The following is a 12,555-nucleotide window of genomic DNA, read 5'->3' as shown; positions in this document are numbered from 1 at the left end:
GCATTGAGTGGGCGGAGCGTGAATCACACGGGGCGGAGCCTTGACGTCACAACTCTCCGGCCCCGTGATAGTCAGTAATCAGACCCGGAGCGAACGTGCTTCGGGGACTGATTGTAATGGGGTGCGGAGTGCAAAATCACGGGAGTCCCCAGCGGCTGGACCCCCGCGATCAGGCATCTTATCCCCTATCCAAAGGATAGGGCATAAGATGTCTAAGTGCCGGAGTACCCCTTTAACTATTTTATTCATCTTATAGCTGTTAGCCTATTACAGCAGAGCTTAAAGTGAGCTGACAATAAAAAAAAAAAGATATATATATATATATAGCATGCAAACACAACCTAAAGTGTCTTAGAGCTTGTTCACATCTGTAGTTTTGGAAGAGTAAAATAGTGCTGCGTACGAAAAAATATTACCCCTTCAGACACCACCCATGTCAGGCCCCTTTCACACTGCTGTTGTGCCATGTTGGAAAAGGTCAGTTGGGCACTTTTATTTATTTATTTATTTTTTTGGTGCCTTTTACATCAGTTATCCGGACAGGGCACAACTGGTCCGTCCGGCGCCGTTGTTTGAGGGGAGTAGCGGGAGAAAAAGACATTGCATGATGTATTTTTATTCCCGCTATTCTTCTCGTGTTACCTGACATCCGTCGCACTGCCGTGTCACAAGGGCAGTGTGAAAGAAGCCTTAGTTGTGCAATACATCCAGCATTGCTTTGTGGTTTGCTTTGATAATATATATATATATATATATATATATATATATATATATATATATATATATATATAATATTTATTTATTTTTTTGCACATACAGACTCTTCCACTTTACAAAAATAGCACTTACATTTGACCAGAAGAGACATAGCAGACTAGAAATGTAATTGACTAACTTGTGGTAAAGGTGGCAACCTTTGACAGTGCTACACTTAAATTTGACCAATGCTGCTACCAGTCATAGTCTGTAGAGATTGTTGGTTTGAGGCCACACAAGTAGGCCTGCCACATGTAGCTGAAATGCAGCAGCCAATTTACACTATATGTTGCCGGCAAGCTTGTGCGGTCAGCAATTAGCCAGTTCCAAGGCCAAAATACACCACTGTGGGAATGTATATGAACATGTATATGATGTGGGGGCTTGAACACTTACAATAGGTATACACAGTGTATACATCTGCATCCTACATGTGGTCAGCTTCTAAAGAGGTCCTAAAGTCCCTATAGTTTTGGGTTAGCTGCAAAGCATTAGGCTTTGTTGGGGGCATGCAATAAAAAAAACAAAAAATTGTACAGGGTTTTTGGTTTCGGCTTTCAACCAAGTACAATCCTGTATTTTCAGTTTCTGCCTAAAATTTTCATTTCAGTGCATCCTTAGTGAGAATTCTTTCCCATTAAAGTCAATGGGAATTGATTTACATGTGTAAATATGCGCTTGGATTTTTGAATAGTAATAAAACTGCAATACTTGGTGATTTCCAGGTAGCCACATAGGGCATAAGGGTGTGCCCCTTAACACCCAGTTGCCAGTTTATTTATACATTTTTAGAAGAGAAGAGTAGTGGTAACAGGGTTTTAAGAAAACCTGTCTCTAATCGTCATTTTATGCGGTATGCAAGTATTTACTAAACAGAAGGACACATTATCCTCTTATACCCATAGACGACCGTTCAGAATCCTAAACTAAATGTTTTTTAATGTTTTTGTTCCAGATAATGAAGGAAATCCAGGAACACAAAATTAAGATCTATGAATTTCCTGAAACAGATGATGAAGAAGAAAATAAGCTGGTGAAAAAAATTAAGGTTTTGAGATATTTGTATATTAACATTTACAGTAAACTAAACGTAATAATATAAGCTAAAATAAAGAAATATAGATTTTGGACAGCTCTTTGATATGTGTATTTTGTGTTTGTTTTTGTCATGTAGGACCGTTTACCACTTGCGGTGGTGGGTAGCAACACTATCATAGAAGTGAATGGCAAGAGAGTAAGAGGAAGGCAGTATCCATGGGGAGTTGCAGAAGGTAAAAAAAAAAAAAATCTTTCCATTTTATTTTTCAGTCTTTAGTCAAACATCCTAAAAAAAATGTGGTTTACAGAATGTACAAACACAGATTGAAGAATTGAGTCCTTGTTTCCAAGGTTATTCACATTCAAAATATTTATTAAAGTTCTCAGCATAGAGATCAGTGTAAAGTTGAAGGTCCTGGTTCATGGCTGTAATGTATGACAAGCAGTTCTACCAGTTGTATACATCCATTCTGCATAGTGTATTAACTTTACCCATTTTACAATGGTATAATAGTGTCCACATCTCTGTGGGTCCTCTGATGTCTCCCAGTACCATATTTATACATCGCTGATAATTGCTTTCATGCACAGATGTTTTCTGTATAAAATTACTTACTGTCTCCAACTATTTACACAGCTGGTTGCCCTTGGAAATGTACAACAATTTTTCTCTATATTGTTGCCAAATATGTGACTGATCAGCCTAGATTTGTGTAAATGTAATCTCACGCAATGCACTGAGCTTTATGCACAAATAGAAAACGTCATGTATATTAAGGTGCCCATATATGGCAGCCTCCCAACTCTCCTTGGACAGATTTTTTGGGGATTAAAGGATCGGACATGCTGGATTTTTGCCACCCGACCTTTTTATTCTCGTAAGAATAAGCAGGTTCCAAAGCGGTCTAGTTGTAGTTTACCCCTCCCCATAGACAACATATGATTGTTCGGCAAACGATCACATGGTGTCTATGGGGAAGGGGGTAAGCTGCAACTAGACAGATTTGGAAACTGCTTATCCCTATGAGAATAAAAAGGTTAGGTGGCAAAAATCACATGTATGGGGAAATCAGGAAAGATAATTATTTAAATATTTAAAGTGTATTGTCACCTCAACTCATAATTTGTTATTTAATAACTAAAGCGGAGTGTATACAAAGTAACGCAACCTGTTAGAAGTTTCCGTTTTGTACTGATGTAAATTGTGGCTCAGAAAAGTTTTCCTTTAAAAACAGTAGTCTGCAGCATTAAATAACACAACTGGTTTTAATATAACAGACACATCACAAACAGAATGCATTCATGGGGTTGATTGCTTTATAATGTATATAAAAGAAGGGATACTCTAATAATAAAGTGTTTAGAATTTCAGCACCAATTCTTAGCACTATGAAGCCCTTTGCAGTAACTTTTTTACTATTTTACCATGCTAACGAACTGTGTAGAAATATGTTAGTAAATGACATATATTTCCTTTACCCACACTTTTATGACAGATAGATAGATCTAAAGCCGTAGGCAGCTGCACTCTGGGGGATGGAGTTCCACTGAAGTTACTAAAGTGCAGGTGCAAACAGAGAGAAAAGGGATACGGTCCACATAATCACATTAGAATACATAACAAAAAAAAGGTATATGCAGCACTCTCTAGTAGTGGAAAAATGTAAAAAGGTTTTATTCCATCATAATGTGAACTGCGTCTTTTCACTACAAGAGTACTGCATTGAACTTTCTTGGTTTTAGCTGTAGATTAAAAAAAATGGTCTTGAAAAGGGATGTTACACCTAGATAGTTACTTATTTTATTTTTACTGAATAAAGGTAGCTTCTATTTTCTGATTGTAATTTTTTTTATAAATTCTTTTGCACTTTTTTTTGGGGGGGGGGGGGGGGGGGGGGTGTCCTCTTTCCTGAGCAGTTTTTAACAGCATTTGGAAAAATGCTTTGCGACAGTACCCATGGACATAGGCAACAAAAGACAGGACTTGTCCCCTGCACATGTATTGAAAACATTAATGGGCATTCCCTGTGACCTTTTCATAGGTCATTCTACATGGCGGGGGATGCTGATCTGTTAGCAACAGCTATTGTGCATACCTCTGGTATCTATATACTGATGTCACTTTTCACTGAACCTCTATCTGTGATGCCGGGATGTATTCTATACAGAACAGAAAGTCTTAGCTTAGTTGTAGGCTAAGTGGTCAGAATGGAACATTACTATTTTAGATAGTAAAATTGAATATTAGAAAAAAAAAAAAAAAACACTATAGATAGTGAAATTGAAAATCAGGAGAAACCTCACAAAAAATTTGCCGAGTGCTGTTTTTGGACATCTTCAGGGCTCCTATAGAAATTTATGAAGCGCATGCCATCTGCTTTCTGAGACACAAGGCCCCATTCTGGAGATTACAGGGGACCCTGCATTCGGATCCCCCTTGATCAGACACTTATCCTCTATCCTGTGGATAAAGGAATAAGTTGTCTTTCAACAGACAACCCATTTTAAGAATTCCTCCACATTTGACGAACACTTACTTCTGACCAACCCTGTCTCAGACAGTAAGTTCTCCCACGTAGAAGCAGCTGATACGATTGCAGCAGGGTAGAAAATTAAAATGATCTGATTTATTGCTACTTGTTTTCTTGTCTTTCACTGCCTAACATTTATACCCCCAAAATACTGTAGGGTAGATTTATAAAAACCTGTGCAGAGGAAAAGTTGACCAGTTGTCCATAGCAACCAATCAGATTGCTTCTATTATTTAGAGACTTTTTAAAAAATGAAAGCAGCTACCTGATTGGTTGCTATGGGCAACTGCACCACTCTTCCTCTACACAGGTTTTGATAAATCTCCCCCTGTATCTTTCTGTACTTGATGCCTTTTATAATACAGTGATTCAGTCTTAGACAATGCTTAGTCCTGTTGGTGAGCACTGAATGAATGTTTCTTTGTACTCAAAGAATTAAAACATCAAAACAGACTGTCATGAAGTATAAATCTTGGTGACCGTTTTGGTTACACATTTTATTACATGTGTTGTTGAGGATGTAAAGTGTGTGGTTCCAGTGCAGGACCTACAAGCCTGAATTGTGTACAGTAATACAAATGACTCTTTCAGTAGAACATCCCTCTCTGTTGGTACAAGGATGATTTATGACCCATGCCATGCCTGCCTCTATCGGATTAGTAGGCTTCATTGTCTCTTTCCCTAGTAAACATGCAGTAAAACAGGCACGCTTACAGTACTTGTTTTGTGTCTTTTATACAAGTTTGTATAAACATCCTGTAAAACCACTGACTTTAAATGTTTTTTTTCTTTTAGTTTACACATTAATCAAAATGTTTCTATTTGTAAATTCTTGAACAATTTGCCATACATTTTAGTTGCGGTTTTGAAAAATCTTTCCAACCGGTTTTATTTTATTTACTTATTTTATTTTTACAGTTGAAAACAGCGAACACTGTGATTTCACTATACTGCGGAACATGTTGATAAGGTAAATCTATCTACTATGGTTTCCATCTGGTAGATGGTGAAATAAAATACCAACCCAATATGAGCCAGAATATCTATAACAATGGACAATATAAATATTTCCTTTTTAATATGACAATAGAAGATTAGATTACATTACATTATTATCTTTAGTAGTGACAGATTATATGTTCACTTACCAGACTTGTGATATACTGGCCCAGATCTGTCTAAAACAAAAATGTGTCATATTTTTGTCTCAGAATGATAGCAACCAATTGGAGCTAATCTTTCATTTCCCAAATTGCTGTTAATAAAAGATGAGCTGTGATTGGTTGCTATCTAAGAAACAATCTCAGATATTTTTGTCTGACAGATTTATAAATCCGGACTACTGTATAAACCACTCTGACCATGTGGGCCATGACATTAGCCATATTTTGGTAGATAACCCCCTAAACTGTAGACTTGATTCCTGTGTTTGTTGACTGTGTTTAAATGGTCATCTGTGATCATAGTAAGTGCATAGAACTGTGCAGCTAATCGATAGCAGCGTACAGTGTAGAAAACATACTTCATAGGGATCAATAAAATCATTCTGACAGCTGCATTTTCGTGATGTCCAGGCGGATTAGAACCATGAGGATCGCAGATTAACATTGCTAAATTGTCAAGTGAAGATAATCAGAAAAAGTGCCAAATATAGTTTTGTTTTTGTTCTGTTTTTAATTTAAAAAAAATGTAATTTACGAGACTGAAACAAATACACTCATCACAAAAATAATCCCTCCAACCATTATTAACCCCTCTCCTGGGCATGTACTTTAATGTAAAACAGTTTTTACATATCCTTTCTTTTAAAATATGCTGTTTACTTTGGCACGTCTATCTTTTCCATTGTTACCAAAATTGTAAAATATTTATACATTGTGCATACTTAGGGGGCTCTTTATATACCGTATATACTCGAGTATAAGCCGACCCGAGTATAAGCCGAGACCCCTAATTTCAACCCAAAATCCCAGGAAAAGTTATTGACTCGAGTATAAGCCTAGGGTGGGAAATACCTCATCCCCCCCTGTCATCATCCAGACCCGTCATTAACATCCTCATCATCCCCTTGTCATCATCCCACACATCCCCCCTTCATCATCCCCTTGTCATCATCCCACACATCCCCTTATCATCCCACACATCCCCCCTTCATCATCATCCCACACATCCCCCCTTCATCATCCCCTTGTCATCATCCCACACATCCCCTTATCCCACACATCCCCCCTTCATCATCCCCTTGTCATCATCCCACACATCCCCTTATCCACACATCCCCCCTTCATCATCCCCTTGTCATCATCCCACACATCCCCTTATCCCACACATCCCCCCTTCATCATCCCCTTGTCATCATCCCACACATCCCCTTATCCCACACATCCCCCCTTCATCATCCCCTTGTCATCATCCCACACATCCCCTTATCCCACACATCCCCCCTTCATCATCCCCTTGTCATCATCCCACACATCCCCCCTTCATCATCCCCTTGTCATCATCCCACACATCCCCTTATCATCCCACACATCCCCCCTTCATCATCCCCTTGTAATCATCCCACACACCCCCCTTCATCATCCCCACACCCCCCCCCCCCCCTTCATCATCCTCTTCTCATCATTCGCCCTCAGTGGTCTTCAACCTGCGGACCTCCAGAGGTTTCAAAACTACAACTCCCAGCAAGCCCGGGCAGCCATCGGCTGTCCGGGCTTGCTGGGAGTTGTAGTTTTGAAACCTCCGGAGGTCCGCAGGTTGAAGACCACTGCGGCCTTCAACATGCGGACCTCCAGAGGTTTCAAAACTACAACTCCCAGCAAGCCCGGGCAGCCATCGGCTGTCCGGGCTTGCTGGGAGTTGTAGTTTTGAAACCTCCGGAGGTCCGCAGGTTGAAGACCACTGCGGCCTTCAACATCATCCAGCCCCCTCTCACCCCCTTTAGTTCTGAGTACTCACCTCCGCTCGGCGCTGGTCCGGTCCTGCAGGGCTGTCCGGTAAGGAGGTGGTCCGGTGAGGAGGTGGTCCGGGCTGCTATCTTCACCGGGGGCGCCTCTTCTCCGCGCTTCCGGCCCGGAATAGAGCCGTTGCCTTAACAACGACGTATCTGCGTCGTTGTCAAGGCAACGTGACTATTCTGAGGCCGGGCCCGAAGCGCTTAGAAGAGGCCTCCCCGGTGAAGATAGCAGCCCGGACCACCTCCTCACCGGACCACCTCCTCACCGGACAGCCCTGCAGGACCGGACCAGCGCCGAGCGGAGGTGAGTACTCAGAACTAAAGGGGGTGAGAGGGGGCTGGATGATGTTGAAGGCCGCAGTGGTCTTCAACCTGCGGACCTCCGGAGGTTTCAAAACTACAACTCCCAGCAAGCCCGGACAGCCGATGGCTGCCCGGGCTTGCTGGGAGTTGTAGTTTTGAAACCTCTGGAGGTCCGCAGGTTGAAGACCACTGCGGGTGGGGGAGTTCACTCGAGTATAAGCCGAGGGGGGTGTTTTCAGCACGAAAAATCGTGCTGAAAAACTCGGCCTATACTCGAGTATATACGGTATTTACTAGTTCATTGTTGTTGCAGGTATGAATGGATTAATCTCTATAAAATATAAGTAGCAATGAATTGTACAAGCATGGAACTTTAAATATCTTCTGAATTAAATGTTTTAGGTCTGTCCAAGGTGACACCCATAAACAGTGCCACAGTCTGGTTTTAGTCAGGTCAAATGTCAGATCTTTGTTTGGTAGATCCTGACTTCTTGTGTCCAGCTTACTATAGATTTTTCTTTTAAACTATAAAAAAATATTTTCCAGCACATTTCCATTAATACATATTTCACAACTTTAAAGGGGTTATCCACCATAAGGTGATTTTAGTACATACCTGGCAGACAGTAATGGACATGCTTAGGAAGGATCTGCACTTGTCTTGGGGCTAAATGGCTATGTTATGAGATTACCATAACACTGTGGCTAGCTTTTTGTGAACTGGTATTTCCTGTTTGACTTTTTTTTTATTTTTTATTTTTACTACAAATCACACAATTCCATTTTCCTCCTTCCCACACATCAGCCACCCCACCCATTGAAACATAAATAAGCTGCATCCATCAAAAGACCTGTGGTTGTCAATCAGGGTGCCTACAGCTGTTACATTAGTTGCAGATTGATCTCTCCACCCACTGAAGCAGACAGGCTCCCTGTCATCAGCTGACTAGTGATGTCAGGTCTCGGCCACATTGCAACCTGGGAAAAATCTGAGACAACAGTCATTTTGTATGCTGTTAAAAATAAATATTGGGGTGAAAATCACAGAATTGTGAGAAAACCGTCACACACAGGTACAGACACTATATTATGAACTACACTAAGTTTACAGCCCCTGTAGCATAGTCAAATAAAAAAAAAATCCTGGAATACCCCTTTAAGTTGTTGATCACATCGGGTCTCACTCCTGAGACCGCTGTAATCGTGAGTTATTAGGCAAGGAAACATGCAGCATTGCACTCAGCTCCCCAGCCAGCCAAAATATCTGTAGACTTCTCTGTATTGACTATTGTGGAGTGCAATGCTGCATGCTTCTCTAGCTAATTAATCACGATCACAGCGGGTCTCAGGAGTGAGACCCTATGCGATTAACAACTTTTTACATGTATGAATGATCAACTTGTCAAAAGCTATTTTTAATGACGGAAACACTTTAAAACTCTTTATTTTCAATTATAGTACATTTAACATAATGTAATAATCACTCATTTTGCTTACTAGCTGATTATTTATAGTTAAACGTATTAGTAATGGTCTTATTTGGACTAATTAGTCAATTTATTTTTATTTTTTAGATTTTTATTAAATCTTTGTATATGCCATACATTTCAATAGACATCCATTGCACTGCCCCCTTTAAAAAGTTTATCTAGTAGCTAGGGCCAGAGAGCTGCTAATTGTATATGTAATGTCTCTTTTTTTTGTCTTCGAAAATGGATCTCCCAGTATTTACAGAACTCATTAGCTACTAAAACCAATTTTTGTTTAGTTCACTCAAGAATAATGCTTTAAACTTTTGAAGCTTGAAGGCAATCCAAATAGATCTGTTTTATTTAGAACCTTATCCGTATCTCTTCAGACACTTCTATTAATATTAAAATACATTGATTTTATTTCCACAAGAACAGTCCTGCTTTTAACCCTTAAAAAAAACATTTAAGACTATGTACTAATGGAAGACAATGTAATTTGTACATTTAGCTGATTTTACATGGCTAAAATGAAATTATAGATTTTCCTAGAATATGCTTGTGTAAACCCCATACCACTTTATCAGAGACTTTCTCAACATCAAGTGTTGATCTATCCTCTTCCCTACGCATAAGTGACTTCATCTTGGCCCATGCCGATACAGCCAGTACTTTCCTCATATTGCATACGCTTTCCGATGGTATCCTATTAATTCTGGTAAAAATCTGGCAAATCTTTTTGCTGTAATTTTGTATAGATTTGTAATGCTTACAATGTTAATTGTAAGGGATGTAGGCCTGTAGGATTCAGGATCAGTAAGTCATCTATCCTTTTTTAGGAATTGCATGTATATAAGCAGTTTTCCTGAATGTAATCATATTTCTTCAGTAAATTATTATAAATAAGGTAAGGTGGACTTCAAAAATGCATTTGTGAAGTTACCAAGATCTTCAAGATCTGTATCATAATGTGATGTAGTGTTTCCTTTTATAGTTAATATATGTCTTACTGGTTTTATTCCTTGTATCATTTTAGCTAGATGCTTGCCAGTTTTACTGCCAAAAATAAAAATTTAAAGCCTTCAGTTTCTAAAAACTGTACAGTCCTGTGAGGAAGTCCCTGGGTCGGTTGAAAAGGACACAAGTGTTGGAGGAGGTGGCACTGACTGCATGTATTATCAGTGGGACTACTGTACATGCTGCATGTGTGGGCCAGAAGGACTAGTACTAAAGGGAAACTTTCCAGAAGAGAATGGACCATGTAAACTTTAAGAACAACCCTTAAACATCTTACTGGTTCAGGAACTTAGACTCTGGCAAGGTGTAGGTCACCACATGGCCTGGGTTTGTGCTCTAGTAAGCAGAGTGTAAACAGTCTTATGTGAGAAGTCCTGTACGTTCCAGAACTGCAACAATAAACTTATCTTGCTGCTTCATGTATTGTAACCACCAAGCATTTTAGTCATCGTTCAGTAAAAAAAAAATTCTGTTCGTCTGCAACGCAAGAAATAAGTAGCTATAAGATTACACCTTTAGTGTATAGTAAATATAAATCTTTACAATTGGGAAAGTTTATAAGTTGTCAATAAATGTTCTTCATGATGTGTATTATTCTGACACAAACACAACAAATTTGTTTTTAATCCCCTCCCAAAAACTGCAGCAGAATATATTTCTTTCTTATCCTCTTTTAGAACACACATGCAAGATCTGAAGGATGTCACCAATAATGTACATTATGAGAACTACAGAAGCAGAAAATTAGCAGCTGTGACTTACAATGGTGTGGATAACAACAAAAACAAAGGACAGCTAACAAAGTAAGTGCCCTACCTCATGGTCACATCACTGCTTTTTCTATTCCAGTTAACTTCTCTCCATTTCTTTTCATTTCATTCCCATTTCCATCTTGTGCTTTCATTTGTCTCATATGTCACAACAATCTGTTTTGTGTTACCATCACAATTTTGTCATTTCATTTACCAGGCCATTTTTACACACACAAATGTATTCAGCAACCTATAGATCAGGTTCCCATGATATGCCTTTTTGTCTACCCAAAAGGCGTAGAATCCTCCAAGTTGCCTATAAGATTTATTCAGCTACAGATTAATAGTAGTTCTTTTAAGCCATTCCTGTCTACTTCGTCCTGTCAGACAGCCAGAGCATCAATGCTGCACTTAAGACTTCATAATCCTCTTCTCTCTCATCTCTTTGGTAACCAAGAACTCTATACTGACTGATAATGTATGAATGTAAGCATGGTCACAATGTATTCAAAGTGGTGATAATATTCTATAGACAGGCATAGAACTCTCGTTGTCTAGGCATGCTGGAATCTTTAGTTCAGCTATTAATAAAAAGGAAATCTGTGAGATATGAAAAATTGCATCAATTTTCTTGTAGATTATATGCCCTTTTAAAGGGGTTGTCTCACAAAGCTTTTAGGTCCAAATTGATGAATTATGTGAAATGAAACATTTCAAATGTACAAGCATTTCTGAAATTTTACGAGAGGTATACTTTCTCATCCCCCATTACCTGCTTTGTTTTGGTAGCATTTTGCCCTTGGTTACGACCCATTATGGTGGTCACACATGCTTAATTCAACTGCAATCAACTGGTCTGTGCAGGAAGTACTGAGCATGCACTGTGCATGCAAACAAGGGGGTTGTGGGAAGGGTATGCTCTTATGCATGACAACAGCATAGCCACAGTTCAGAGGTGGGAAAAAGTGATCAGATCCATTAGAGTACAGGGATATGTTATCTACTATATGTTGAAATCTATCAAGTGTATTGTCTGTAGATCTCCTCACTCCCTTACAGATTTGGCTGCCTTATTTGGATTGCCCTCCTCCCCTTCATGTTAAAGGAATGTGTATTGGTAGATCTGATCTGTGTGATCAGGAATGTGCAGCTCAAGCTTGAATGGTTGACTTTCTTTGTAGTATAGAGTCTGGTTTTAATTTAATATGAGGCCAGTTAGAGTTCAGGATGCTAGGAGTGTGAGATGGTGGAACTTATGTATATGGTGACCCCTACTGGCTCACTAGAAGAATTGTTCTTCATATGGCCTCAAAACGGTCCATCTGCTGCCTCCTGCCTAGTTGCACCTTTATTCTGAGTAGTGCATTATAAATCTTACACTAAACTCTGGATATGTGAATAAAATAAAGTTCACACCGCTTTTTCACCAGTACTGTAAAAAGGACTAGTTGAAGTATTTATTAAGGAATACAGCATTCTTTATGCATTTATATAAAAATAACTTTGAAACCTATGACTAGAAGTGTACCCGCTAATATAAAACTATATAGTTATTTTACACTGTTACCATTTGGAATAGCAGCCCTGTTTTAATATAGCTATATTCTCAGCCTACATCTTGTTTTATTTAGAATTGAAATTATTGTTCAGTCCTTATTCTACTTGATAAGCCAGCAGTTTTCTGAGAATTAAATAAAAAAAATAAAAATAATTAGATCCCGATAATTTACATC

General features: G+C 39.1%; 1 protein-coding gene across 4 annotated transcripts in view; it reads left to right on the top strand.

The window, feature by feature from the left end:
- The window catches only part of SEPTIN7 (septin 7), a 107,276-nt gene that overhangs the window by 85,567 nt on the left and 9,154 nt on the right, over positions 1 to 12,555 (top strand). For 3 of the 4 annotated variants that reach the window (XM_056520487.1, XM_056520485.1, XM_056520488.1), the window contains exons 7-10: positions 1,712 to 1,804; positions 1,931 to 2,027; positions 5,244 to 5,295; positions 10,748 to 10,873. In XM_056520487.1, the coding sequence (XP_056376462.1) occupies positions 1,712 to 1,804; positions 1,931 to 2,027; positions 5,244 to 5,295; positions 10,748 to 10,873 (368 nt within the window). The remainder of the gene's footprint in view (positions 1 to 1,711; positions 1,805 to 1,930; positions 2,028 to 5,243; positions 5,296 to 10,747; positions 10,874 to 12,555) is intronic. The other variant, XM_056520486.1, reaches the window with a different exon arrangement.

Source organism: Hyla sarda, chromosome 5 (assembly GCF_029499605.1).
Source record: "Hyla sarda isolate aHylSar1 chromosome 5, aHylSar1.hap1, whole genome shotgun sequence".
Taxonomy (NCBI): domain Eukaryota; kingdom Metazoa; phylum Chordata; class Amphibia; order Anura; family Hylidae; genus Hyla; species Hyla sarda.
This window is presented reverse-complemented; position numbering and strand designations above follow the sequence as displayed.